The sequence below is a fragment of the Hermetia illucens genome, chromosome 1 (genome assembly GCF_905115235.1).
Source record: "Hermetia illucens chromosome 1, iHerIll2.2.curated.20191125, whole genome shotgun sequence".
Taxonomy (NCBI): Eukaryota; Metazoa; Arthropoda; class Insecta; order Diptera; family Stratiomyidae; genus Hermetia; species Hermetia illucens.
In genome coordinates this window covers 18,029,195-18,056,399 of record NC_051849.1, presented here as the reverse complement: position 1 = coordinate 18,056,399, position 27,205 = coordinate 18,029,195, and the positions used below count along the sequence as shown (strand labels likewise).

The window sequence follows — 27,205 nt, the reverse complement described above, 5'->3', positions numbered from 1 at the left end:
AGACTTGTGGGGACGACTGCTACCGAAATGCAGCACCACGTCGTCTCACAATCTACGACCCCTTGTGCCGACACAACTACCCGGTAGATACGGGCGCTGAAGTTTCGGTCCTTCCCGTATCCTGACATAAAAATTTAATACCACAATCATTGAAACTCGCCTCAGCGAATTCTTCGTCGATTCGCACATATCGCTACAGGGAAGTAGATTTGAGTTTAGGACTTCGACGAACGTTTTCTTTCATAATCGCGGACATCAGTATAGTCATTTTGGGCGCGGATTTATATGGTTTTTCAAGACGTTGCCGATGCACGTATTCGCACACTTCCTGAAAAATGTCGAGCGCAGTATCTCTGAGCCCGTTAAGCATGATATTCAGCACCACATCAACACTACTGACTCCCCATTTTTCTCTAAGGTGCGCCCTTTACCACCGCAGATATTCGCAGTTGCGCGGAAAGAGTTCAAAGAGCTTCTTAAGCAGGGTATTTGCAGACCGTCAGGCACTTGTCAGTCTTGGCCACTTCACATGGTCCCTAAATTCCATAGCGAATGGAGACCATGTGGCAATTACAGACGTCTGAATGCTCAGACGATTCCAGACCTTTACCCCATCCCACTCATCCACGATTTTGCGCACTCTATCGCAAACTGCCGTATTTGCTCGACTTTGGACTTAGTCAAGGCATACCATCAGATTCCTGTAGTTCCCGAAGACATTCCAAAAACGGGAATATGCACACCTTCCGGACTCTTCGAGTTTATTAGGAATGCTTTTGGACTGTGCAACGTAGCGCACACCTTTCAAAGACTCATCCACTCTCTGCGAAACCTCAACTTCTGTTTTGTATATTTGGATGATGTTCTGGGCACGTCTTCTTCCAAGCCCGAGAATTTAGATCACCTCGAGTGCATTTTTCAACGTCTCCTTGAGACCGGTCTAGTATTCAACATTGAAAAGTGCAAATTCTTACAATTGCAGGTGAGATTCCTCACCCGCTTGATTGCCCCGGAACCAACCGGACCCAGCCAAGATGCAAACGATTTCAAGTTTCCCGCTTTCGAAGGATTAAGGATCTGAGAAGGTTCTTGGACATGTTAAACTTCTATCGTCGTTTCTTGCCCAAGGCCGCCCAACGTCTATCGATCCTTAACGACTTTTTGTCTGGACCGAAGACCAAAGATTCCCGTCTGATTGTGGTTCTCAGAGGCTGTCCAGGCGTTTGAGACCACCAAGCAACAGCTGGTGGATACTGCACCTCTGGCATTCCCCTACCCGCATTCGTCGATGCTCTTCACCAAAATGTGAATCAAATTTGGTAGCCGTTGAGCTTCTTCTCCAAACAACTCAATCCCCCTCAACGAACTACAACACCTATGATCATGAGTTACTCGCCGCGTACCTTCCAATGAAAAACTTCTGGTATTCCCTTGAAGGCAGGCCGTTCACATTATTCATGAACCAGAAGCCACTCACTTTTGCTTTAAAACAAAAGCCCGACGACAAAGCGTCGTCTCATCAACTTCTTTACTTTAACTTTATCAGCCAATTCAAAGCCAGGAAAAGATAACGTGGTTGCTGACGTTTTGTCACGTGCTGCAGAGGTGAAGATCCCCGCCACCGTCGATTTTCCGACAATCGCGGAAGCACAGAAGGACGACGCAGTTCTTTAGAGCTTGAGGGCCAACTCCAAATACAAATTTAGGGAGATAGAAATCTTCGGCTCAACATCCAATATACACTGGGAAACCTCAGACAAGGGACCAAGGCCATATATTCCGGCCGATTTCCGAAAGGAAGTATTTCGCGCTGTTCACGTTCTGGCGCACCCAGGCATTCGAAGAACGAACCGGTTAGTCACCGCAAAGTATTTCTAGCCGTCCATGAACAAGAACATCAAATCTTGGGTCAGACAGTACATCGCATGCCAGAAGTGCAAAACTACAAAGCATCTGAGGAAAGAGGTAGGAGTGCTCCCTCGGTCCACCAAGCGTTCCCACACAATCCAACTCGACATCATTTGCCCTTTGCGAGACTCGCACGGTTTCAGGTATTACCTCACAATCATCAATAGATTCGCGCGGTGGCCTGAGGCAATACTTCTGAAAGGCATTTCTGCACAATTTGTGAGACTCCCCAACGACCCTGCTCTCGACATCAGGACTCAACGCTATCGGTTGGTTGCGTCTCATCAAGGACCCAATGCTAAAACTGAAGCCAACCAAGCGAAAACCGTGACTCACGTGCCCAGGGATCTAGAATCCTGTACGCAGATCCTAATTAGGATGGACGCCCCTCGGAAGCCGCGGCAGCTATCTCATGAGCGCCGCTTCGAAGTCGGGGGCACGACCAAGCGGATCTCACTTGACTAGAATCTTCGTCCAGCAAGAAAATGCGATCAGGGCGAGAGGCCCGCGATGCGTCCGTTTTGATTTGCCGAAGCCGAATTGAGGGAGCTGCAAGTCTGATTCCTCCTCCATAAACTTAAATCAATAGATGACGTTGAAAATTCAACCTTTACCAAAGAAGATCTCCGAACGGTCACTTTCCCTTTTTTCAACCGTGGCTATAGCTTACCTAAAGTACCACCACAACTTTGAATTAGGAAATTGTGAAATATTAAATTTAGAGTGTTAATAAATAAAACAATTGCTTGAGATTATTTTCACTTTATTAAACTTTGAAAAATATTAACCTGAAACATTTCTATGGTACAACCCCTCCATCTTCTCTTCAACTTCCATGATAAAGTCCTTGCAGTGCTTCCTGCAGAGCTCGCTGACAAGCAATCACTGATCGATATCCACCGGCTCGTTCAGCAGGCAACTCCCCGCTGTTCAATCAAAGGTTAATATGTTTAGAACTGTTGAAATCACCAAGTGTATAAACAACTTACCGAATATGTTGCACATAACCCTTACCCTCGATTTCCGGGGCGGATGGAATTGGGGGACCATCAAACCATAATTTCGGTGCAACATAATTATACAGTGGACCTTCTTCCATTTTTGGAACTGGGAGGAATCCCTGCTGAGTGCCACGTCCGAATTTGATTCCAGTCGAGAATTCACTTCGCTGAAAATTCCAAGATAGATTCTGCCTGAAATAATAATTATGTATGTCCAATTACCTTAACAGCTGGAATGGTCTTTGCTTCTTCACGTGTTTTCTCAGCTTGCTCGGCAAATGCACTGACAATTTTAGAAGCATCTTCGTGACTAGACATCAATTCATCGATTAAAGCTTCTTTCTCCCTGATTTTCTTCTTTTTATTTTCCTGTTCAATTTCCTGCAATTCTATTCGTCTCAGCTCCTCTTGTTGCTTCTCTATCTCCAACATTTCCTCCAGCTCATATTCCTCTCGGCCAATTTTTGTTTTATTCCGCATTATCACTTCGCGATTTTCCTTTTTGTATTGCTCAATTTTCTTGTTAGTATTAAGTAAATCAATGTTATTGCAAAGGTTGTAGACGATACACTCGATTTCTTCCAGGTAGTCATTGTATTCTTGGAGGGTTTCGAAATCTTCTTCCTGCCGAGAAAGAAAAAACGTTACCATATTGTAAATACATAGTTTTTTGAGGCATACCTTTTTGTTGTAATCTCTGAGAATCCTTTTCCTGATATCAATTTCTTTTTCCACCATTGGGTCATCGAACATCTGCACACGGAAGTTGCTTCGCCGTAAGGGAACATTGCATTCGGGACAAGAGCCAGATCCTGTAATTATACGAATTGATAACGTCTGAATGCAAGGAGGGAAGTAAGGTAGCGGTAAATAAATATAATTGTATGCTACAGCAAGATGTAGAAAGAACAACCCCGGAACAAGAACCTGGTGTTCCTGGTGCTCTGGTCTATATAGCGGCGTTTCTGCTCTTTTCCTGGCCAGCTCACCCGCTGCCTCATTACCCCCTAAGCCAATATGACCTGGAATCCAGGGTATCCAGACATTATTGTATGCGCCAAGCGTATTCAATTTATTTAGGCTTTCCTTAAATGTTCCCGTTTTGACCTAAGTGCGTTAATAGCTGGTTCGTTGTTGGTTGGGATTGCAGGCTTCTATCCTAGTAGTTCTTGTGGAGGTTAAAGTAAACGTACCTATCTATGGCATATACTCGATCTCTTGGAATATATTGGTGTGCTTACCCATTGGTTCAAAGTACTTTCTATTGCACTAGTGACCTCCTGCATCCACTCCCTTCTGTGAGGGACCAGTCAGTTGCTGCTGCCCACCTAATTTGACCTGTTACTCGATCGTGTTTTAAATTTGTTGCCAAAATGAAACTCCATTTTCATGATATCCCTTGGCATCAGTGATTCGGGACACCTCCAAGAAAGAATGTTCCGATTCAAGCAATTCCCTATTTCGTTGATAAACCCGCAAATTCTGAAGATTGCCCTCCGGGCCGGAATCTGAATTCCCCTCTCTCTTTAGCCGATCGCGGATATCCTCATTTCAGACGTGATCATGGTTGGAAGTTTTCTTTGTTTATCTATTTTCAAAAAGTTGTCACGGCACCTAGCAATCAGATATAAAATGCGACACCATCTAATCATGAGAAAGATGCAAGAAACAGGCCTGGTACTGAAAGCCGCCCGGGGCCGTCTGACTTGATGACTAGGTCAGGCTCCCGTAATGACCAGAACACACAAATCGCTAGTCGTGGGGTAGTTCACCGTCTAGGCACCACAATAATCAAGAGCGTTGCTTTGTCTACTGCAGTAGTTTCACCGGAGTCTTTGACGAACGCTCAACAAGTTCGCGAAGAGAGGTAGTATGGCTTCCGAACTGGCAGGTCCACCGATGACGTTAAAAACTTCCGTCGTCCATTGTGTTACAAGATACGTCCTTAGGATGTTGTAGATTTCAAAGGCATATTTAATTACCTAAGTTGGGAATCTATGTTGTCGTAACTCCGTGAGTGTGACTGCCAGGAATTAGCTCTGTGGAAGAGCTAAATGTGTCTGTCAGAAGAAATAATATCGTGGATTTTGTGCTCGAGATTGCCTTCTCCCTGATAACGCATTATAACCTGAATAAGTTTCTCTTCTTGTGAAACCTTACCTCCAGTCAGGTTTTTTTCTGTGTAGGACAGAATCAGAGGACTGATTTCATGTCCAGCATACTGTGACATCTGCAATCTAGACGACATGGGCGTTCATGTTGTGAAAGGTACCTTTAATTTTAGTCAGTGCCCTGCTAGCAGTGTTATATGCGCATGCTGCCTTCCAGCGACAGAGTTTAATCTTCGACGCCACTTCATCTGGAGTATGATGCTAGACTGCAATAGTGGCCGTTTGTGTAAGTGTTGTCTTGTGATCTCTTATTTGTGGTGTTAAAAGCATAGCGGTATTTGACTGGTGGAAAAGTTCCATGCGGTTCTCCGCACCGGGCTGATTCTAATTAAGACGTTAGGGAATGCCGTCCCTTCTTACTCGAGAAAGGTGATCAGACCTGAGTGTGCAAGGCTGGCTCTTGCCACGAAGCCTCAACTGGTACTATGGGAAACGGGATGGCCCTCTGAGAGTAAGTGTTCTTGGAGAATTCCTGGTGGATGTGTTCCTGGCCCGATTATTTATGATTGACTCCCTTGTGGGAGGTAGGCAATTGCCATGCGGTTGCTTTTTCACACACTGATATGAATGCTGGCCCTGCATCCATTATAGACCATTTTTTATTAAGGTTTTGTGTAAAACAAAACCTTATTAAAACCGGTTTACTGTCTGCCTGTCTGTCCGTTTGTCTGTCTGTTCGTTACACGCATTTTTCTCGGAGACGGATATAGCGATTGACACCAAATTTGTAGAAAGGTGGGAACTGTGAACATACAGTGGATTCCATCGTTTTACGTCGAATTTAAGAGGGGAGGGGTCCTCATACATGCAAAAGGAAGTGTAATTTTTTTTTCACAAATATATATAGTACTTTTCGAAGCTGGTCTTAGTTTTGACCTTTTTTAGAAAGGTGAGGAGTGCGGGGGGTTGAAAGTGATCATCTCTTTAACGGACCCACTCTTAGAAGCTACTCAACCGAAAAATTTGAAAATCAAGAGGCTGCCACTGCATGGTGCCTAGGCTCCGAAATACCTTTCATACCGATATAAAATAAAGTTAATAATAGTACGTTACTATAATGTTTAGTAATTGGCAGGATCCCCCCTTAAGTTCGTCCTAGAATCACGAAATATAGCAATGCACGTGATAGTAAATTTGGTGGAAATCACACTATTACTAACAAAGTTATAATAGGTCAAAATTGTCGCTTCTTTGCAAATTTAAGATTTTGAATATCACGTGAAAATGGATATTTTCACAAAATATATGCATATATTACGTGCTACGTACTAATGGGGCAAATGCACACTCAAATTTCTTTATAAAAGAAACAATACACAAAACCTTTCATATCTGAAGCGTCTAGCTTCCGGTTTTTCGACTTGTTTAGGAATTGAAGAGTCCTAAGTCCGCGTCCACTTGATGTCGAACTGGACCAAATGGAGAGCAACTTACTCCCACTCTTCTAGGTCCACGGACTCCCCTTTTTGGGCTTAACGCACAAAGTTCAAAAATTAAAAGAGGAGCAAAGACAGTTTACGCACCAGGGCAAAAGCAACTCACTAGAGGGTTTCTTACTCCCAATGCCTTTGGTCTGTAGTTTGAGCGGATTTATGTTCGATATAATTCGCAACCGTGTTGTGTTTTGCGAATTAAAGGAGCGTATAGCTCCTGTGAACCGCTTTGATCATGCTGCTCCCAGGGCAGAGGCGAGGCAGCTTCTGATGAGCTGTCTCTGCCCTGGTGCGGAACCGTAAGCCGTCGTCTTCCCTATTATAATCATTATAAACCAGTACCACGGTGTCAATCATGGCGGGGCTCTGATTGTGGTCTCCAAACCAATTCGTGCCCGTAAAGGACCTGGTATTATGCCGGCAACTACAGATGTTAAACCCTTAGGACCACATGTTCAGTTGTCATATTAATTACGCCAAAGCTTTTGAAAGCATCCCTTATAACTGGCTAATCGATCTCTTTTCGACGACACTCGTAAAAGGTTGCATACCGCACACTCGATTTTGTATAGTCCTCAAAACCCTCTTCGTTTCCCAATCCGCGACACAAGCTTATTAATGTCTTCCTGGAGGAATTTTCTCCCATCTGTTTTTCCAGTTCAGGACCTCTTGCGTCACCTCTTCGCCGGCTGAACATTCTTTCCATCCTTTAGGGATGTGAAAAGACGAAAATTTTAAAAACGCGGTGTGCGGGGAGTAAGCGGCGTGTTTCAAAATATCCCAACCAAACGAATCCAAAACCGTCTTAGTCGGATTGACCGTGTGCGCGCCTGCTCTTTCGTGTAACACACCCCTTGCCAAAAATGTCGTCCGTTTATGTAGGTCTTGATGCTTGTATTTTTTTTTGCAGATGAGTCCAAAGTGACAAAGCATTGACGTATAGTGCTCTTCCCAAGAATTTCTTTGATGTAATCAACACTCTATTAAGATTTGTGTAGCGATGTTCAAAAGGTAATCAGTAGTCGACCAAACGCCCATGAATGGGCGGGATAAGTTGAAAAACAGACTAAAGAAGGCAGTATTCGTCATAGACAGGACCAAAAAGGTGCTTTAGACATCATAGATGATACCAACATCATTTATGGACCTGTATGAGCTAAGCCGATTCAACTCGCTCCAATTTTTTTAGTCTTCAAAACTTCAAAGCGTTTTTTTTTCACAACTCATGAATTCAAAGCCGGTGCCCCTCTTAACTCCACAATTACTGCACTATTTCTGTACATAATTTACGACGTAACGCTGGAGAGTTAAGTCGATTTTTTCCCGTAAAAGTGGCGTTTTTCACTTAAAGTGTTCCAAAAAAGTGAAAAACTGAAACTTCGAAAAAGCTATCTTCAAATGAGAAAACTTTAATTTTTTGATTTCAGATGATTTAGAGCCGAGTTGTGGTGACACATCCCCGATTGTCGCAAACACTCCAAGCAGTAACGCGGTGGTTCTAAACTGCAGAATCAAATAGATCTTAAATATGAATCAAGACTGAAACCCATTAGGCCAGACCAAACAGGTCTCATCGGAGTATCGCACAGGTTGCATAGATGATCGCTTTTTGCATCTCCATGTATAGTCCCACCCTTAGACTGTTTTCAGCACTTTGTGTAGAATTGGCGGGGTCGCTAAAATTAACTACTACTTCGATCCATTGTAGTTTCCATGTCTGCTTCATATCGTCCACCAAAAAGCTGCATTTCCGGAATTTTTCTTGCTGTTTTTCAACAGTATTCCGGTCCAAAGGCACTTGGGAAAAAGAACCAGATCGGGCCTATTGTGATTAACATTGGACGGTGGCAATAGTCTGGACCCATCATTTTCTCAAGACTTTCTGCCGAGTATACTTATAATAAGGATGGTAGTTTTCCACTAAGTTCTACTTCAACGCAAGGTTTTGATTGAGAATCTTGCAGACGGGGTTATGACGACTAGTGTACTCAATACAGCTCAACTTCCTGCATGCATATGTTATGTCCTAGATGGTCTCCTCTTCACAGTTGCATAAACTACAACTGGAATTGCTAATTGAGAAGTGCTGAAGAATGTACCGCTTTCAATTTTTTTTTGGAAGCGAGGCATGTTGAATTGAAGTGAGTAATGTTTTGGTCTCATAGAATAGCAGACCGTTAGTCAACTATTTGTTGAAGGCTTCGATGTCAATGCCCGGCAACAACAAATTTTTGATACGACCTCCGCGAATGGGTTTCTCTTTCCACATGTCGATCTTCTGTTGGATTGAAGTAACATTCGGCATGGGATCCCATTCTCTGCTTTTCAAGTTCAAAGGAGACAATTTATTATCTGCTATGACGCTTTCTTAAAGAAAGACACACAAAGAGAACGCAGTTGATTGTAATGCAATGTTTTTAAATCAAATACCCCCGCCCTTTCCTCCCTGATGAAGGGGGGTGGTGATCCACAATTTTTCGGCAACCCTATTGTGCATGATGTTGTCTGCAACTATGATGATGATTATGATCTTCTTCTTTCAATCCAGGAGCAAATAATTAGACGCATCCAGAATGAATCTTTCAGAATCTAGGAGGAAGCAATATGAAAGCTTTTGACTGCTCCCACACAATGACATGTAATGTTAAAGTAACATGACATTGGACAGAACATGTATCCACACCTCTCGAGGTAGCATTACTAATTTTTTATGCATCCATTTCCCGTTGGGTTGGTTTACAATCGAAGTATAATTAAATAACAATGTCTTATGCAAAGATATCAAACAAGTAGTACCAAATTCTGCAAGGTTAAATTTTTATTTATTGAAAATTGATGAGCTCCCGCTTTGCCTGTACATTTGAAAAATGCAGTTCTATAGGAATGCGAAAATGCAGAATTCTGAATAGATCTGTCCGTTCCATTCCCAATACATACAAAAATGTCATGTACGTAATTAACCACTAAGATGTACTAAGGGTAAAATTTTTACATGTAATTTTGAAGAGAGGAAACAACTTTAAGCACTAATTACAATATTTTAATTATCCCCATCTGATACGCACCTTTCAAAAATAGTAGATCCACGCAACTCTCACACAAAGTGTGTCCGCACACGTTCACCATCAACTTCAACGAAGGATTTCGATATTTCGTGGTTTTGCATCGAGGGCAGGCTTGTTCATCCATTTTCTATTGATAAATTTTAAAAATTCTGAATGCAACACAGTGGAGGATTCCTATGAGAAAATCTGCAACCACTTCCCAATAACACTGGACGTTGACAAGTAGCGTATAATTTTTGTTTACAAACATAGTTCAACATTTTTCCGCAGAATGTCGTCATGTGTTTAGTATTGGAAACTGGAAAGCTATTGTCTCATAACCTAGAAAGTTGTAACGACCGGAAAGCCGCCGGTTAAACGCCTGGCACTGAAGGAGGAAACAAGTTGTTCCAGAAATATCGATGTAGGTCAAATAAAAAATACTACTAGCGACGGAGACGCCAGACAGCTTTTAGTGATATCGAATTGGTGGACCTCGGCGCTAAACCGGGATGTCTGGAGCTCCTTATTAAGGCAGGCCTTGACCGGATACCGGTTCTTGCGCCATTTATGATGATGACTAGCGACGGAGACGGTGTTGCGTTATAATCGTTTAACCTTCCCGCTAGAAACACTGTGAACATGCTTTGCATGCCCAGTAGAAAATGTAAAAAACTCCAACTGCCTGAGAAGGGACATTATTATAACTGCTAGCTATATCTCAAGATTTGTAGCTAAGATAATATTTGATACATATCTTTTTCTATTTAATTTTCATGAGAATGTACTTCAGTTTTACTATTAAAATTAATGGTGTGCAAGTGATAAGCCTGCCGAAGTAGACTAAAAGCTGTCTTGACATAAAATTTGTGGTGTAACTCGTCTGGCAAGGCAATCCACACTGAAAGTATTTACCAACAACTGGCTAAGGATCATAATAGAATGTTTTGGATAAGGCAAATCGGAAATCAGGAGCTATGCAAAAAGGCCAAAAAACCTATAGCTGCTCAAATTAGACGCAGGTAGCTTTCAGTAAGCAAAAACCGAAAGCTAGTAGCAAGTCCCATACTAATCCGACAACAAGCACACACCGCATAAGTAATATGATGAATTGAAAACGATAGATTGGGAGGGTGAAAGGCCAGAAATATTCGGTGATGTTCTTAAGAGTATTTACCACATTCAGCGTATTGCAGAATTCTAATCACCCCCTGGAACCTTAGGCAAGAGATCGGTGCTTGTTCCGGGCAAGCTCGCAAGCTTATTTCCGACAGAAGTACCTCCTGCATCATCTGTCTATCCCTGATTGAATCAGGTTCTGATTCATCTTCATTATCATGACCGATCTGGGGAATGAGTTTATATTCCCACCGATCCTTCTGTGACTCTTCTCATCGGTTTTGTTACCTTTTGTAGCTTTCCTCCTTCTGTGCCTTTTAATAATCCTCTCTATGGTTCAAGACAATTGTGGACTCTATTCGCATATTCCTTCCCAACAATATCGATTGGGATCATATTTCCTATTATCCATACTGCCTCTTCTGATATGGTCCTACAGACACAGTAGACTCTTGGCGCGGTTAAGTAGTTTGCTAAGTTCACTTTTTTGCAATTTATCTCCATGGATAATGTCCCCATAACTGGCACTCTGTACAGCAGAATGAAACCACTACCACTATGCCTTGGTCTGCTTGCATTACGCATAATCCTTACCAGTGATGTGCTCACATTTCCTGTTACTAAGAGATTATATTTTTATCTGCTATTTGTAGTCAAGGGTAAAATTGATAGACAAGGGGTAGCTTCCTCCAAACTACAATTTTTAGTTTTCAATGTAAATATATATTTCGGGAGCAACTTACCCCATTAGGAATAACGCGCCCCTAAAAATTTGTAAACGCGATTTAAAAAGAATACGCAAATTTCGTGATAAGCCGCTATATTTTCTCAAGGCAGACAAGGGGAACAACTTCGTCGTTATGGACGAAGATAAGTATGACCAGGCTGTTTTTCGGAATCTGGAGAGTGCAAACTTTTTCGAGTTGCGGAACAACCCGCTTCCCGTATCTATCAAAATGGTCGATCGAGCCTTGAAGAAAGCTAGTACGGTATTCCAGAACATTGGGCGACTCCGAATGCCTAATCCTGCGCTTCCAAGAATCAGATGTCAACCGATAATCCACAAGGAGGGGGACGAGATGCGAGAAATCAATGCGGACTCAAACTCACCGACATACAACATTACCAAGTTATTGGTCAATGTGTGCCAGGCCCAGGTCCCAAGAATAATAAGTATTCAGTGGCTAACTCTCATGAACTAATACAGAAACTGAGCATGGGTGAGGACGAGGTGATGGTGACGTTTGACGTGAAGGCATTGTTTCCCAATACGTCAGTGAAAGAGTCAATTTTCGAACTCGAGCGATGGCTGAGCCAGTTTGGATCTAGCCCGGAATGGAACAGAAAAGTTCGAATCTATGCAAACGTTGGCAGGCTCTGCATGAACGAAAACTATTTTACGTTTCGGGATAGATTCCACAAAACTGCTTCGGGAGTAGCGATAAAGAACTCCCTCTCGGTGTTAATCACTGAAAAGTCAATGTCATCAATCGAAGAAGAAATTGATTTGAGAGGAATAATGCCTAAAGTATGGTTTAGGTATGTAGACAACGTATTTGTTAGAAGAGATGATATTGACGATTCATCATAAAATCGAGTTTACACTAGAGGGAGAAGGGGATGGGGCCCTACCCTTCCTAGATCTGAATATCGTCAACTCTAGCGGGAAACTTAAGTTCGAGATATACCATAAGCTCACAGCAACGCCGTAAACGATACCAGCAACTTCACATCATACATTTTCCGAAAAAAGGCAGCCTATAATTGCATGATTCACCGACTGATCACATACCCTCTTACGGAATACAGCTTCAATAAGGAACGATAGCATATTATTGATACCGCTATTAAGAATGAGTATAATCCTCAGACTATTGAGAAGCTGATCGCAAGAAAAATCAAGAAACACCATAGGCACGCCTATACAACGCAGCATAAGGAGGCAACCACGAGACGGATAAGTGTCCCGTATTCCTATCTATTTAACAACATCAGGAATTGGAAAAAAAGGTTTCAACTGGAAATCATATGTTCGAGTCAGAATTTACTGGGAAGCGTCAAGGATCCTTTGGCGGCGGAGGAAAAAATTGGGATCTACCGGATAAGGCGCAGCGACTGTAATAAAATACACTTAGGACAGATCAAACGTCTGATAACGACATGACATGCGGGCATTATACATGACCTTCGACGAGAAGAACCTTAATATGGATTCTTGTGTTATTCACATGCTTATCACATCCAAATCCATCGTCTATGTCATATAGTAGAATTCTCTCGAAAAGGAAGATCCCGTCTGGCATATCGGGCGATAACATGTCTTGGACAGGTTATTTATGGGAACCTCGTCCTCTACGTTTTTTTCATCACCACCCAATACACCTATTCTCAGGGGTTGATGTCCGTTTCCTCTTCATGTTCCAGCTCCCCATGATGTGCTCTCATTCTGGCCCGCTGACAAAACTCGAGAATGTGCAGATAGTATCTGAGCGATTTCACTATTCCGCCATTAATTTAGCTGCCAGCTGGGGTAAGCTCGCCAACTCGGCATGAGAACATTGCATGCTCAAAAAATTCATATGCTGATTTTTATCATTCTCTTTATAGCCTTCCAGATCCTTCCCAGCTGACAACGGCCCGACGAGCGCATTTCTATCAAAAGCCCTTTCGGTCTAGTCTCAGCTCCTTGACTTTTTTTTGACAGGAAATCATTCGGTACCAACTTCTTCTTTGCCGTGAATATATCGCTTTCTTGTTTGCGATAATAATTAGTTCATTGTTTGGGATAATAATTATCTCCAGTTCTCCAGGTTCTCATCTGCTCCCTCCTTTTTAAGCTCACCTTTTTCAAATTCCCCTGAGATTTTACAACGACGCAGCACGTGACGTTTCTTACTGTCGTATGTTGCTCCGATAATATCTACTAGTCTTCTTTTTCTTCAGCCTGTTTGTCGTTCACAAGCGGGATCGACTTGTCGTGATTGGTTTCGGCATTTTATTTTTATCAAATGCCTAATCTGGATGCAATCGCTAGGCTTTTAAATCCCCATCCAACGTATCAAGCCAGCGTTGTTTCCGCCGACCTTTTGCCTCTCTCATCAAAACGTGTCACGCCACAAGTCCAACGCAACATCCCCGTCTTCATTACCGCAAGACGCCGTTCTTTGTCTTTTATAGTCGGTCAACACTCAGAACCGTCTTATAGCAAAAACGATCTCGAGCGTAGAGCGGAGTAGAGACTTTGTCCCCGAGGGTACACCAGTTCCTGACTATTGCGGCCCTCTCCCTTGCACACGATGTGCTGGTAAGAGAAGAAAAAATCCGCAGGAAGCAGAAACAACCGCGCCTCCCGACGAGAACACTACAAGTACCAAACGAATCGCAGACAGCGAACTGGGGAAAAAACGAAACGAGGAAGGGACATCTGAAGAAAACTTCACTCAGGCACTCTCCAGGGCTCAAAAGAAGAAGGCGAAGAGAAACAAGAGACAACAACACGTCGCGCCATCAGAAAAATCTTTGCCTAAAATTAAGGCGGACACGAAGGACGGAGCACCAAAAGAAAAGGTGGGGAGACGAAGGACGACTAGACCGCCATCTCTGCTTATTAAGCCGACGGAAGGCAAAACTTTTCCGGAAGTCCTAAGTGAAATCCGTTACAAGATCGAACCCGAAGATAACGGAGCAGAAGTGTCTTCCATTCGTAAAACAAAGGGTAGTGGAGTCCTAGTCGAACTAGACACGAGGACAATAAACAAAGTTACGTTCTGTGTCAAGGGACTTCTGGGAGAAAAAGCTTTGGTTTCCAGCCTGGAACCCACGTGTTCTCTGGATATCTGAAACCTTGGCTCCCTCACAGAAAAGAACGAGGTAGAAGAGGCCAGCAAACGCACATGTCTGGAGGTAACCAACGCTCGGATTGGTATCACTTCTGCGAACTCCTGAAGCCAAAAACTCGCTGTGGTAGAAGTTGCTGAGTAAAACGCGAGGAAGCTTCTAAACAGCGGAAAAATAAGAATAAGTTGGGTAGTGTGTAGGATACGAATCCGGGCCGCCACAACCAAATGTTACAGATGTTTGGATTATGGGCACACATCTGCAACCTGTCAGAGTCCTGAAAGAAGCGCAACATGCCGTAAATGCGGTCAGGGAGGCCATAAAGCGAACACCTGTAATAAAAAGGTAAGCTGCGCCCTATGCAAGGACCGTGGCGTGACTGATGAGAACGTTGCGCACACTGCGGCCTCGGGGCGGTGTGCAGTTTCCTGAGCAGAATTAGAAAGAACTAGGGCGCAGTCAACATGATTCCAGTAACCGCTCCAGATGTAACCGCTCACGAGTTGTTAGCGCAGTTTGCTGCAGAGACCAAAGCTGATTTAGTACTTATCAGTGAGCCGTACCAAAACAAGGACCCAGTTTGATGGCACCCTGACATATCAGGTACCGCTGCCATTTGGGTTCGGGACGGCTCCCTCCTTAGAGTTCTTACCCAAGGCCGAAGGGATGGCTTTATCTGGATTCAGTGTTCAGGGATAATGTTTTTTAGTGTCTATCTTACGCCGAATGAGACGATGCTGGACTTTCGACGCAGGCTTGATGCTTTGGAGGACGCTATCTTAGGCACAGATGAGCGGATCCTGGTCGGGGGTGACTTCAATGCTAGGGAATTTGAATGGGGCATGCCCCACGCAGACTCCAGAAGTAAACGAATTCTGGAAATGGCGGCGAGAACAGGACTGGTAGATCTAAACACCGGATCCACCCCAACGTTCCGGTGCCCGGGCTGCGAGGGAAGCAATTCAGACGTAACCTTCGCGTCGAAATCACTAGTGGACTATCGTAAATTCAGTTTTGAACCTGATAACAACGGCCTGCGGAGCCTCCATGCCCAGGAGGGCATCGAGACTTGGCAAACCTTCTATATATTGGTGGACAGTGGAAATAGCAGAGCTCCGGAAGGAGTGTCACAGGCTCCACCGCTTAACACAACGTCTAAGCGACCGGAAAGAGGCATGCACCTTAGTGACGGAGTACAAATTAGCCAAAAGGGGACTCCACAGCGCAATAAACACGAGCAAAGCTCGCTGCTGGCAGCGTCTGGTCGACGAGGTGAATGGGGACCCGTGGGGACTATGTTACAAACTGGTAATCAGAAAAATCGGGGCTCTGCAGAAACCCTGTTCACTTAAGGCCGAGCAGATGGACCGCATTGTAAGAGCACTATTCCCTGCGCACCTCGTATGGGATGATGACATCCGCGCAGAGCGCAGAGGACTGTCCACTTTTTTCTATGAAAGAGTTGGAGCAGACAGTCCTCTCAATGAAAAGGAAGGCGCCAGGACTCGATGGTATTCCAGCAAAGGCATACAAACTGGTTTTCCAACACCGGCCAGACCTACTGCTCGGCGTATTCATCGCTTGCCTGAAAAAGGGGACTTTCCCTGCTCGTTGGACGGTGGCGAGGCTTGCGCTGATCCACAAAGGGAAAGGCGACCCCGAGTTGCCGTCTTCATACCGCCCACAATGTATGCTTGACACTGCTGGAAAAGTGCTCGAAAAGCTCATCAGCTCGCTGAAGCGATACGCGTTTCAGGAGATTTATCTCCCCGGCAGTTTGGTTTTAGAGAAGGACTTCCACAGTTGATGCTGTCGTGCAAGTCGTGGAGGTCATTCAAAGAGCGGTGGCACATAGCCGCTGACCCGACGGGTGGTGCTCCTCGTAACGCTTGACGTCAGAAACGCCTTTAATTCCGTAAGATGGAAAGACATTCTAGGCACACTAGACAATACTTTCCACGTGTCGAACTATCTCTTACGGATATTGGGGGACTATTTGAGGAACGGCTCCCTGCTCTATGAAACGATAGAGGGTCAGAGGAGGATGGAGGTCACGTCGGGGATAGCACAGGGATCCATCCTAGGGCCGGACCTCTGGAACGGTACCTATGATAGTCCACTTAAACTCGACATGTCGGAACAGTCGCGCCTGGTTGGCTTTACGCATGATGTCGCGACGCTTGTTGCTGGCAGCACTATCGAACAGGCGTAAAGCAGACTCGGCATATTGATGCGAACAAGGCTGCAGCTGGAGTTTCAGCGTTAAGTAGGCTAATGGCAAACATTGGGGGTCCTACGTCTAGTAGGCGACGTCTTCTGATGTGTTAAACGTAGTCTGTCCTGCTCTACGACGCAGAGGTATGGGCTGACGCTCTTGGCAAGGAGGTATATCGTAAACGTCTCGCGCAAGTACAGAGACGTGGAGCTTTGCGGGTGACGTCTGTGTACCGCACTGTATCTGAACCGGCCGTGATGGTGATTGCGGGAGTGATCTCCGTTGCCCTTCTTGCTAAAGCGCATCAAGCCATATACAAGCGCAAGGGAGATGAGCCAAGGGAGGTGGTTGCTCGTGAAGAACGGCAACGCACTCTAGACGAGTGGAAGCTCTCTTGGCAAAATGAAACTAGAGGCAGATGGACTGCGCGGCTCATAGGCAACTTAGGTTCAACCACGAATCGGAAGCATGGTGAGACTGACTATTTCCTTACCCAATTTTTAAGTGAGCATTGTGGTTTTCAGTCTTATTTGCACAAGGAAAGGCGCGATCTCCGGATTGTTTGTTTTGCAATGGAGTTGTGGACAACGCCCACCACACTTTTTTTCTTGTAGAAGGTGGAATGGGGTTCGTCAGTAGCTCTATTTAAACTCAGGGGATCTCTCTCCAGGCAACATTGTCGGAGAGATGGTGAGAAGTGCTGACAGGTGGAGCCGCGTGACCCATTACGTTCGGGTCCTGCTCGTTGCTAAGAAGATAGAGCTCAACCGGTGGAGGAGCCGAATGGCAGAGAGTTCCTTGAACTAACATTTTCCTTCCTCCTCTCCCTTCCCGTTGATAAAAGGAATTCCCTGATTTGAGGGCTCCGCAAAGCGGGAGAGTTCGGGGACTAGCCAGAAGTAATGTGACAAACGGTTCCAGGCTAGTTCTCTGACGATAGGGAGGTGTTTGGCTAGTAGCCCGACGACGTACCAAACCAGGAGTCCGACACTGTGTGCGTAAATGCATTCAATATTCCTCCTTACAAATAAAAAGAAAAAAAATTATACTACATGCCAATAACATATTTTATAAGAAGTAAATCTTCCATTTTTTGCAGACCAAGCTTCATCTAAAACAATGCAAAATCTAGGCCAAATTCCATAACTGGATTCACAAACCTTTTGAGTTTCTTGTTCATTCATTTAAATAAACAAATCGCATTAAAAAGGCGAAAACCGATGGAATTGTGAACCATACACACCATACATACCATACATACCCCCTGCGATAGCTATGAAAATATTTTCATTCCTAGACTACATGATTTATTTTTTCAGTTGTGTTCCGAATTATTCGCTAATTCGTTTTCGGCATTTCTTCCATTACTCCACCTTTAACATTAATCAAAGTTCCCCAACGAAAATGAGTACCATCAAAATTAAACAATTCATAATTTCGAAATATCCAGAAATCATTCCAACGGCAACTCCGACAGCAGCCCCCTCACACTTTCCAATGAAATTGATTTCCGTACTTTAATTGCCCGTCGTCACATCTAGATGTCACCGCCCGTCACACCGCAAAAGTCCGCCATCTTTGCTCGCCAGCGTCGTTCCAAAATATTTTCTCCGTCAGTTTTTTGTTCGTAAAGTGTGCGAAAGAAATTTCGAACAGCAGTTTTGTGATAAAAGTTGAGACTAGAGCCAACGGAAAATGGGTGACTATCAGCCAGTAGCGCAGGATGCCCTCAACGCCGCCCAGCTCGAACTCGGCGGAGCCACGAATAATGCAATGCTGCGGCGTGCCTTCGACCCCACAGCTCACGACCTGGAGCCAACATTCCGGTTAACGCGGTTCGCCGATCTCAAGGGTCGCGGCTGCAAGGTGCCGCAGGAGGTGCTCAACAAGCTGGTCTCGTCGCTGCAGCAGGACTACCCGACACAGGACCAGGACGAGGGCGACCAGTTCGTCCACGCAGCGATACCCCGGATCGGAATCGGTCTAGACTGTTCCGTGACTCCACTCCGGCACCGCGGCCTCTGCCTGGTGCAGACCACAGACTTCTTCTACCCCATCGTGGACGACCCCTACATCATGGGCAAGATTGCCTGCGCCAACGTGCTGAGCGACTTGTACGCGATGGGGGTCGTGGACTGCGACAATATGTTGATGCTGCTCGCGGTCAGCACAAAGATGACTGAAAAGGAGCGCGACGTGGTTATTCCTTTGATCATGAGAGGCTTCAAGGTAAGTTGAATGGAGTGCGTAGTTCCGCGGCTCGCTAACCAGTTGTTCTCTCGTAAATCAGGACTCAGCCTTGGAAGCGGGCACTTCTGTGACCGGAGGGCAGAGCGTCGTGAACCCATGGTGCACTATCGGTGGGGTGGCGTCCACTATTTGCCAGCCAAACGAATATATCGTCCCGGACAACGCGGTTGTAGGCGACGTCTTAGTATTAACAAAACCCTTAGGCACTCAGGTAAGTCAGTCGTGGAAGTGAGGTTCAAGTGAGAGTGGTCAAATAATTGCGCGCTCCGACAGTAAACAAAGTCCCTCTCTGCCCACTCGGCACTGCAAGAAAGAGGTTAAATTGAATGTTTTGTTTGAGTGCCAGAGGTGGTCCGCCGGCTCTGCCTCGAGTGTTTCTGATTCACTTTGAACGCGAGTGGCGTAGAGAGTTTTCCCTCAAAATACTCACCCTGTGGCCCCTTACTGATCTCGGAAACTCGTCCCATTCCCGCAGGTCGCCGTCAACGCCTACCAGTGGCTCGATCAACCTGAACGCTGGAATCGTATCAAATTGGTCGTCTCCGAGGAGGACGTACGCAAAGCCTACCACCGCGCCATGGACTCTATGGCTCGCCTTAACCGAACTGCAGCTCGTCTTATGCACAAGTACAACGCTCACGGCGCGACAGACGTCACGGGCTTCGGCCTGCTGGGCCACGCTCAGGTCCTAGCCTCGCACCAGAAGAAGGAAGTCTCCTTCGTTATCCACAATCTTCCCGTCATAGCCAAGATGGCCGCAGTGGCCAAGGCTTGCGGCAACATGTTCCAACTGCTCCAAGGACATTCCGCCGAGACGTCGGGCGGTCTGCTCATCTGTTTGCCACGCGAACAAGCCGCCGCCTACTGCAAGGACATCGAGCGACAGGAGGGCTACCAGGCCTGGATCATTGGCATCGTGGAAAAGGGCAACCGGACGGCTCGGATCATCGACAAGCCTCGTGTCATCGAGGTACCAGCGAGAGACTAGACACAAGAATCCACACAAACTGTAATTGTAATTTTCCATTTTTTACGAACCCTTACTATATTGTTATAGTTTTAATTCGAATTCTGAGAAATTCAACGGCTAACCGACACGAGTTGTTTCTGTCAATGAGTATCGGCCTGGGCACACCTGTTGGGTGTGCTGGGCCGTTCGCTTGTTCATTTTAAGTATTGTCCGCGTTCCGTTTTACCGAATCTGGGGCGATGTGATAGCCCCGGGCCGTGTTTCCGAACGCCGCGCAATAATTATGACTTCTTGCTATTTTCTGTACTCAATACCGGGATGAGAGCGGGCACAGTAATTGAGAGGAGTCTGTCTGTTCATAAATGAAATAAGGAAGTAATTCTACGGAGTTTAAGGTACGATTGTATTAAAAATAAAGCTAACATTAACAGAAATTGCAATATTTTAACTAAATTTTGGTTTTTATTTGGTGCACAAAAATGCCGAGGACCCTTTCCCCCCGTGGTAAAATTACAGCCAGTACTGACCACGTCAACTTTCGAAACTTTGGATTTCGCTCCCCAATTGTAGTATTCTTGCCTTTCGAACAACGTGGACTGTCTAGTTCATACTTCTCGCGCTTAAAAACAGGACAAACTATACTAACTCCTCTAGGCTGACAGATGGTAATAATAAATAAAAACTGTGTGTCATGGAACCCTGGAGTGAATACACAATTGCGAACAAAAACGACAGACGATTGCACATTTTCTGATGGAACATAGGTAGGTAGGTATGAGTGACCACTCCGAGGAGCCGAAATAGCACTGTGGTGCGCCGTTTTGATGCCACAACCTCCTAAGACAGTGGCTGCTATTAGAGCAGGGAGGCAGATTCCAGTCTCAGATCTCCAGAGCCAGCCCGTAGCATTCACGAAAGAAAGCAACTCTCCCACCCTGCAGCTAGAAATCTCTCTGAGGTCCCCAAGAATCATTTGCCCAGTGTCTGTATCCTGACGTAGCTAGAGCTGGGCAATCGGAAAGGATTTCCCCTCTTCTCCGCAGCTTCGGCAATGCGAATTGTAGGGTATGCTGAGCCTGGCGGCATGGTCCCCTAAGGACCAGTGCCTCGTGCAGACCGTGGGTATGGGTAAGATGCTAGGTTGCATTTACAGTGAGTAACAACGGTCTACAACAGGGGGATGCTCGGTCATGCGTTATTTTTAGCCTGGCCCTCGAGAAAGTGATGCTGAGGTAAATGCAAGAGGTACGATCCTCTTTAAGTCCACTCAACTACTGGCCTACGCTGACGATATCGAAATCGTGGGAAGAACGACCCGAGACGTACAAACCGCCTTCATCCAGATCGAGCAGGCGGCGCGAGATCTTGGGCTGCACATCAATGAAGGCAAAACAAAATATAAGGTGGCAACGTCAGCACCGAAGACGAATCAACCAACAACATCAAACCGCACTGGTCAAATAGGAAGAATAAAGATAGGAGAATACAACTTTGAGACCGTTGATAATTTCTCCTATCTAGAGTCGAAAATCACAACCGATAACAGCTAAGATGATGAAATCCGCGCACGGTTGATGTCAGCTTACAAAAACTGTTTCGCTCGAAACGTCTGACCATAGGGTCAAAGCTCTTACTGTACAAGAAAATAATCTTACCAGTCCTCATGTATTCCTTGGAAACTTGGGTTCTTAGCAAGAGAAATTGCGAACTCTTGGCCGCGTTCGAGAGAAGAATCCTCCGAACAATTTTTGGCCCCCTACATGAGGATGAACGATTCCGTAGACTACATAACGACAAAATCTATGAGCGATACCATGACCGTCAGGTTGTGGATAAAATCCGGCTCAATAGGCGGGTCACTTAATCCGTATGGATGAGGATGATCTCACCCGGAAAGTCTATAAGGGCAATATCTAAGATAGAAAAAGAAGACGAGGCAGACCCTGCCTCAGATGGAACGATTATTCTAGTTTCCAACTTTGATCCCTTTTTTGTCTACAAGGTATTTTCTTATGTGCCTTTTCCCATATGTGGCCTTAATCCCGTTTTCCTTTTTGGTAGAGCAGTAGAATATATCTACTCCCTGAATGTTGGACTCCCGAAACGGCAAGCCGTCCGACTATCAACTAAACCCTGCCCGTCATCAGAAATCTAGCCTGGAACCATATGACACATTACTTCATTCAAGCCTTCCCATTCTTCCGCTTTATGGAGCCTTCAAATCAGGGAATTCTGTTCACCAAAGAAAGAGAAGAGAGGGAAGAGATTCATTAATTCCAAGTATCCACTGTCGTCTAGCCTTTCTACCAGTCGAGCTCAATCTTCCTCGCGAGAATAAAAACTCGAATGTAATGTGCAACAAGGCTCCTCACCGTCTCTCTCTGGCAATAATGGGAAACACAATTACGGTGCGTGCAGAATGCGGACGAGAGAAGCTGCGGACCATACGCAGTTTCAATGTACAATGAAGATTTCGGGTTGGTAAACGCACTAAGAGTGCACATACCTCCGGCTTAAATTCAATTTTTATGAATGGAAGCGATGGGACTAATGCAAGTGACACTAATAATTAGTTCTTACAACGCAAATACTGCCTTCCGCAGTTCTCAAAACGAATTCATTCAAATTAATTATATTCAAAAGTTATAGCCGAAAACGAATAGCGCCGTCATATTGCAAATGACGCAACAATCTATTATTTGTTACGTTGGCAAGAGATCGATTTTCCGAACTTTTTGCGTGCCGCATTGCGCATCGGACTTGCTATGTATTGCTCTACAGAAGTCCGTGTAATGAACTTCATTTGACAGCCCTCTCATTCCGTACGCATTCTGCTATTGTATTTCGACTTAATGTTCGGTTCAACCATCCAATTCATCTGCCTCTTGAATCGTTTGCACAAGAAATTTGTCACTCCCTTAGCTAGCTGTTATTGACGAGCTGCCACCGCCCTTGAGTCCTCCTCTTAACGATACAGCTCCGCCCCATATGCCAGAATGGACTGCGTTGCGCTCATTAGAAGACGTCTCCTGCTAGACGTAGGGCCCTCAAAGTTTGCCATTAGTCGATTTAAAATCGAACCTCTAGCTGCGGCCATCTGCCTGATGCAGCCCTTGAGATTACATGCAGATGAATGCTCAGACAATTTCCCACCGGTACCTTATTCCATTTGTCCATCACTTTGCGCATTCATTGACAAACTGCCGTGTTTTTATGTCCTTGGATCTGGCCAAGGCGTATCACCAAATCCCTGTAGCTCACGAAGACATACAGAAAACGGCCATTTGCACACCTTTCGGACGAGCTCACCAGGATGACATTTGGCTTGGGCAATGTGAATTCAACCAGACCCAGACAAGGTTACAGCAATCAAAACTTTTAATTTTTTTCATTATTCAAAGCTTTTGGAGTTAGAATTGACCAAATTCAAATTTTCGAGCTGGTCGAGATCCGCAAACATGGGTCTTTCCAGACGGGATATCTTTCAACCAAATTGACTACGTGCTAATTGTGTGATCCGTGGTGGCGGTACCACGGATCACGACTTCAAATCCCCTTCGACGATCAACCGAGAAAAAATGCTAAAGCGATCCATAAAAAGTCCTCCATAACCTTCAGGGATTGCCTGCAATTCTTAACCAGTCCCTCCCAGTATGGGAAGTGGCATCCTTGCGGTGCCACGCAAGCAGTATACTTGCGTCTTAGGTAGTAGCGTTGAAAAAGTTTTCCGATGAAGAGCGAATTGCGAGTAACTGGTGCACATCCGGATATACTAAGAATCCCCATAGCCGTTGATGGGCTGATGTAACCCTGGCTCTGTCAAGGTGGTTGTTGTGTGGCATATCAGAAGCCATTTCCCTTGGGACTCTGGTCAAGTAATATGCATTGAGCAGGTATTAGTAGACCGCCTCGCTCCAAGCGTGCGTTGATCCGTCACTGAGTTTCGGAATCATCTAAGTGCGTAGGTCTGGCGCCAGCGAAGTATTCCTCTTCAGATGTCGTTTCTTAAATTTTTGCCTTGAACTCCTGGGATACTGTCCCCGTGCATTCGTCTTTCTGGTAAGCGTTTTGTAAGTGGCGTTTCCTTTTTTGGGTATAAATGTCACATTCACATCGCTCCATCGAAATATAAGCGTGGCATGTATTTCAAATATGTAGAACCAGGGCATCCATTCCCCCTGCGTAGAGCAGGAATGATCCAGCCAGCAGCTGTGTATCTATGAATCGAGTTAAATTGCCCATTTGACTCGACAATGTGACATTATTTTGCATGCCGAACTCCAGTGTTGCAAATTTATTTGGGAAACATCTTACCTAATCTACGCCTTAAATAAAGGTATCACTTTGGCAGCCATATACCAAATTCACGTGTCTGGATGTTATCGTGCATTTTGGCCCAAACTATATTTTAGTTTGGATGCATGCTGGCTCAACATGGATAGACAAAATCAGCTGACACCAAGTGGAACTTTGTCCAAAATCTGAGGCTATTCCCAGCTAATATACTTTGTACTTCTATATGAAAAGTAGATGTCACACGAAAACCCCAAGGCACAGTTAGATACTAGACAGCTACCTCACTCCCCCTTGCCCCTCAAGGGGGGAAATCAGTGCGAGTACACGCGATTTCAAATTGTTTTGCCCTTGACCATGAGCGAGATGTACCGAAAACCCGATCAGCTGTGTTTGACATACCGCCCGGACTTGCCAATGTATTGGTGAGATTGGCAAGTTTTTGCTTATGTATAAGTGAATACGTGAAACAACTTTTTGCTATATGGGTGAGCACGCCGTAGAACCAGAATAGCAAAAGCTCACCGATCTCTCTCTTACCAATACGATTTGACGAAGATTATGCCTTCTCCTTGTTTAGCGTCTCTGGTGTGTACAGATAAGCTTCTGCAGGCACATTTGCAAGTGGGGTCATTTTTGTAAGGGTACTGCCTATAGTAGATCTACTGTGCCCCAAGGGGTGTGAACCGCTGGCCGCGCGTGACAAGATGGCGGAGGCAGTTTCAATCTGAGAAGGGTCTCCTGCATTAGGCGCAACAATCCGGTCTCTCGAAGCCCGTCTCTTTGTCCAGGATCGGGTCGCCAAATAATCGTATATTCTTCCTGTACACCAGCTCAGCAGGGCTGGCAGCAAACTCTTCGTGGGCGACTGTACGAAAGCCAAGCAGAACAAGACCTGCGTCAAAATGGCTGCCTTCAGAGTCCGATGCCAACGTTCTAGCATTACATTGGGCTACGAATAATATGCGGTTGTCTGATGACGTTTGAATTCAAGAAGCTTTCTGAGCTCTGAGAAAACAGTGAATTCGAATTGTATTCCTTGGTCTGCGATAATTATGGCGGGAATACCATGGCACGGAATCCACTCTCGACAGAGGCCCTCACCACATGACTGTGTTGTAATGTCCTTCAAGGATATTGGTTCAACTCATCGCGTAAACCGATCAATGGTCTTGAGGCATTACTTGTAGTCGTGCGAATCCCCCAAAGGGCCTACAATGTCGTGATGTATGGTGTGGAAACGCTTTATTGACTTAGGGAATACACCTAATTCCTTTTTTCCCTTTTCACAGATCTCACAGTAGATAGAGGAAGGTGAACCAAGGATGGGAAACTGCTTAAACTTGTATTTGATGTCCGATTGTAGGCTCTGCAGAACTGCATCATCCTTCTGAGTGACATCAATTGCCGAAAAAGCGACTGCGGGTGGCATGTTGATCTCAGAGATCCGAAGCAAAGCGTTGGCGACTAAGTTGTCATTACCGGAAGGTTAGGTGCCGAAGTTAGCGGGAAGATGTTTTGTCGGGCTCTTGTTGTAAGACAAAAGTAATAGTCTTATGGTCCGTGAGTAAAATGAACGACCTGCTTTCAAAGGAAAAACAGAAGTATTTGATGCTCAGATACGCAAATAATAGCTTACAATCATAGGTGCTGTAACTTCTTTGAGCGGGAAGTACTGCTTCGAGAAAAAGCCAGCTTCAGTTTTACCTTTTAGTGCGAGAAGCCTCTAAGGCATCGACAAACACGGCTAGCTGTGCATGCTGTCGAGGGAATTCCAAAAGGGTTGCGTTTACCAGCTGCTGCTTAGTGGTTTCAAAGGTCTGGACGACTTCCCGCGATTTCTCACACAGGAAGGCGTCGAGGAGGCTTTGGACAGGAAAGTAATCTCCACAACATCGCTATTCAACATTAGGCTTGAGGACCATATGGGGTGAATATAACCAACAACTGTTGAAAGGTCTACATATACCCTGCTTAAGGAGCTCTTCAAAGTTTTTCCGCCCAATAGCGACCTTTTGGGATGGTAAAAGACACATCATCAAGGCGATTGAAGAGCCAGTAGTATGGATGTGGTGCTGAACTGCTCATGCTTAACTGGCTGAGAGATATTGCATTCGGTAGTAATATTGCGGAATTTTTGGAGTAATGCGTGAATACGTGGTGTCGGCAACGTTCTCAAAAATAAATAACAGAGTGTTGTTCTGGCAGGTTGCATGCCCAACAAACAGCTCATAATGGAAGAGAAAAGCTACGTTCAATATGGGGATACCAATGTTCCTTCGGCTGGGGAGAAACCCCAGTTTCTTTGGTCAACGGATTCCTCTTTTTGAACACCCAAGTTTTTACAAAAGGACAATTGGCGGTTTCGTCGAAGGCTTGGAACGTGACCGAAAGTGGCTGTACTAAACATTTGAGCTCTGAACAAGGCGGTTTTCGTACTTTATATAATTCGCATCCGATCTCACGATTATATATAAAGGAACGATTACCACTTGTAGCCACTTTCGATCATGCTGCTCTCAGGACAGAGATGAGACAACGTATACCCTGGACGAAACGGTTAGTCGTCCTTTTTTCACTGCAACTGGTGCCCGATGTGCGCATATACAAAACCCCGCTCACACGCGGCATTTTCTTGTTCGCTTTCTAACAACTTAAGGCGTATATCCTATCGTTTCGTTTATTAACTTTCTGCTTGCGATGTTTTATTCCGCGGAATCGTTTGAGGAGTGCAGCACATCGTGTTAACGGCACATCTTTCAGTCGAGGAGTTGACAAATGACTAACTCATCGCCTATACACGCCAAGCTTATGATCCTCATGTAAAATACGACTGATACTGCGCGTAAACATGCCCTTTCAGACGCGCGAACACCCTTCTCGCGGACTGTCTTCCACGTCAGCGGTTTCTCTGTACCTTGCTAATCTATGAATCATTCGATCACTGATAATTTCTTTGATAAG

General features: G+C 45.1%; 2 protein-coding genes across 2 annotated transcripts; one reads left to right on the top strand and one right to left on the bottom strand.

Moving 5' to 3' along the window:
- Positions 1-2,654: 2,654 nt before the first annotated feature.
- Positions 2,655-9,792, bottom strand: LOC119659756 (CDK-activating kinase assembly factor MAT1). Its single transcript, XM_038068021.1, has 5 exons — positions 9,579-9,792; positions 3,591-3,721; positions 3,132-3,533; positions 2,898-3,076; positions 2,655-2,834 (listed from the first exon to the last, which is right to left on the bottom strand). The coding sequence occupies exons 1-5, from the start codon at positions 9,700-9,702 to the stop codon at positions 2,735-2,737; spliced, it is 936 nt and encodes a 311-aa protein (XP_037923949.1). The 5' UTR covers positions 9,703-9,792; the 3' UTR covers positions 2,655-2,734.
- Positions 9,793-18,423: 8,631 nt separating this feature from the next.
- On the top strand, positions 18,424-20,396 carry LOC119661235 (inactive selenide, water dikinase-like protein). The gene is made up of 3 exons (XM_038070464.1): positions 18,424-18,957; positions 19,019-19,189; positions 19,454-20,396. Exons 1-3 carry the CDS (start codon positions 18,424-18,426, stop codon positions 19,964-19,966), a joined length of 1,218 nt encoding a protein of 405 aa, XP_037926392.1. The 3' UTR covers positions 19,967-20,396.
- Positions 20,397-27,205: the final 6,809 nt, after the last annotated feature.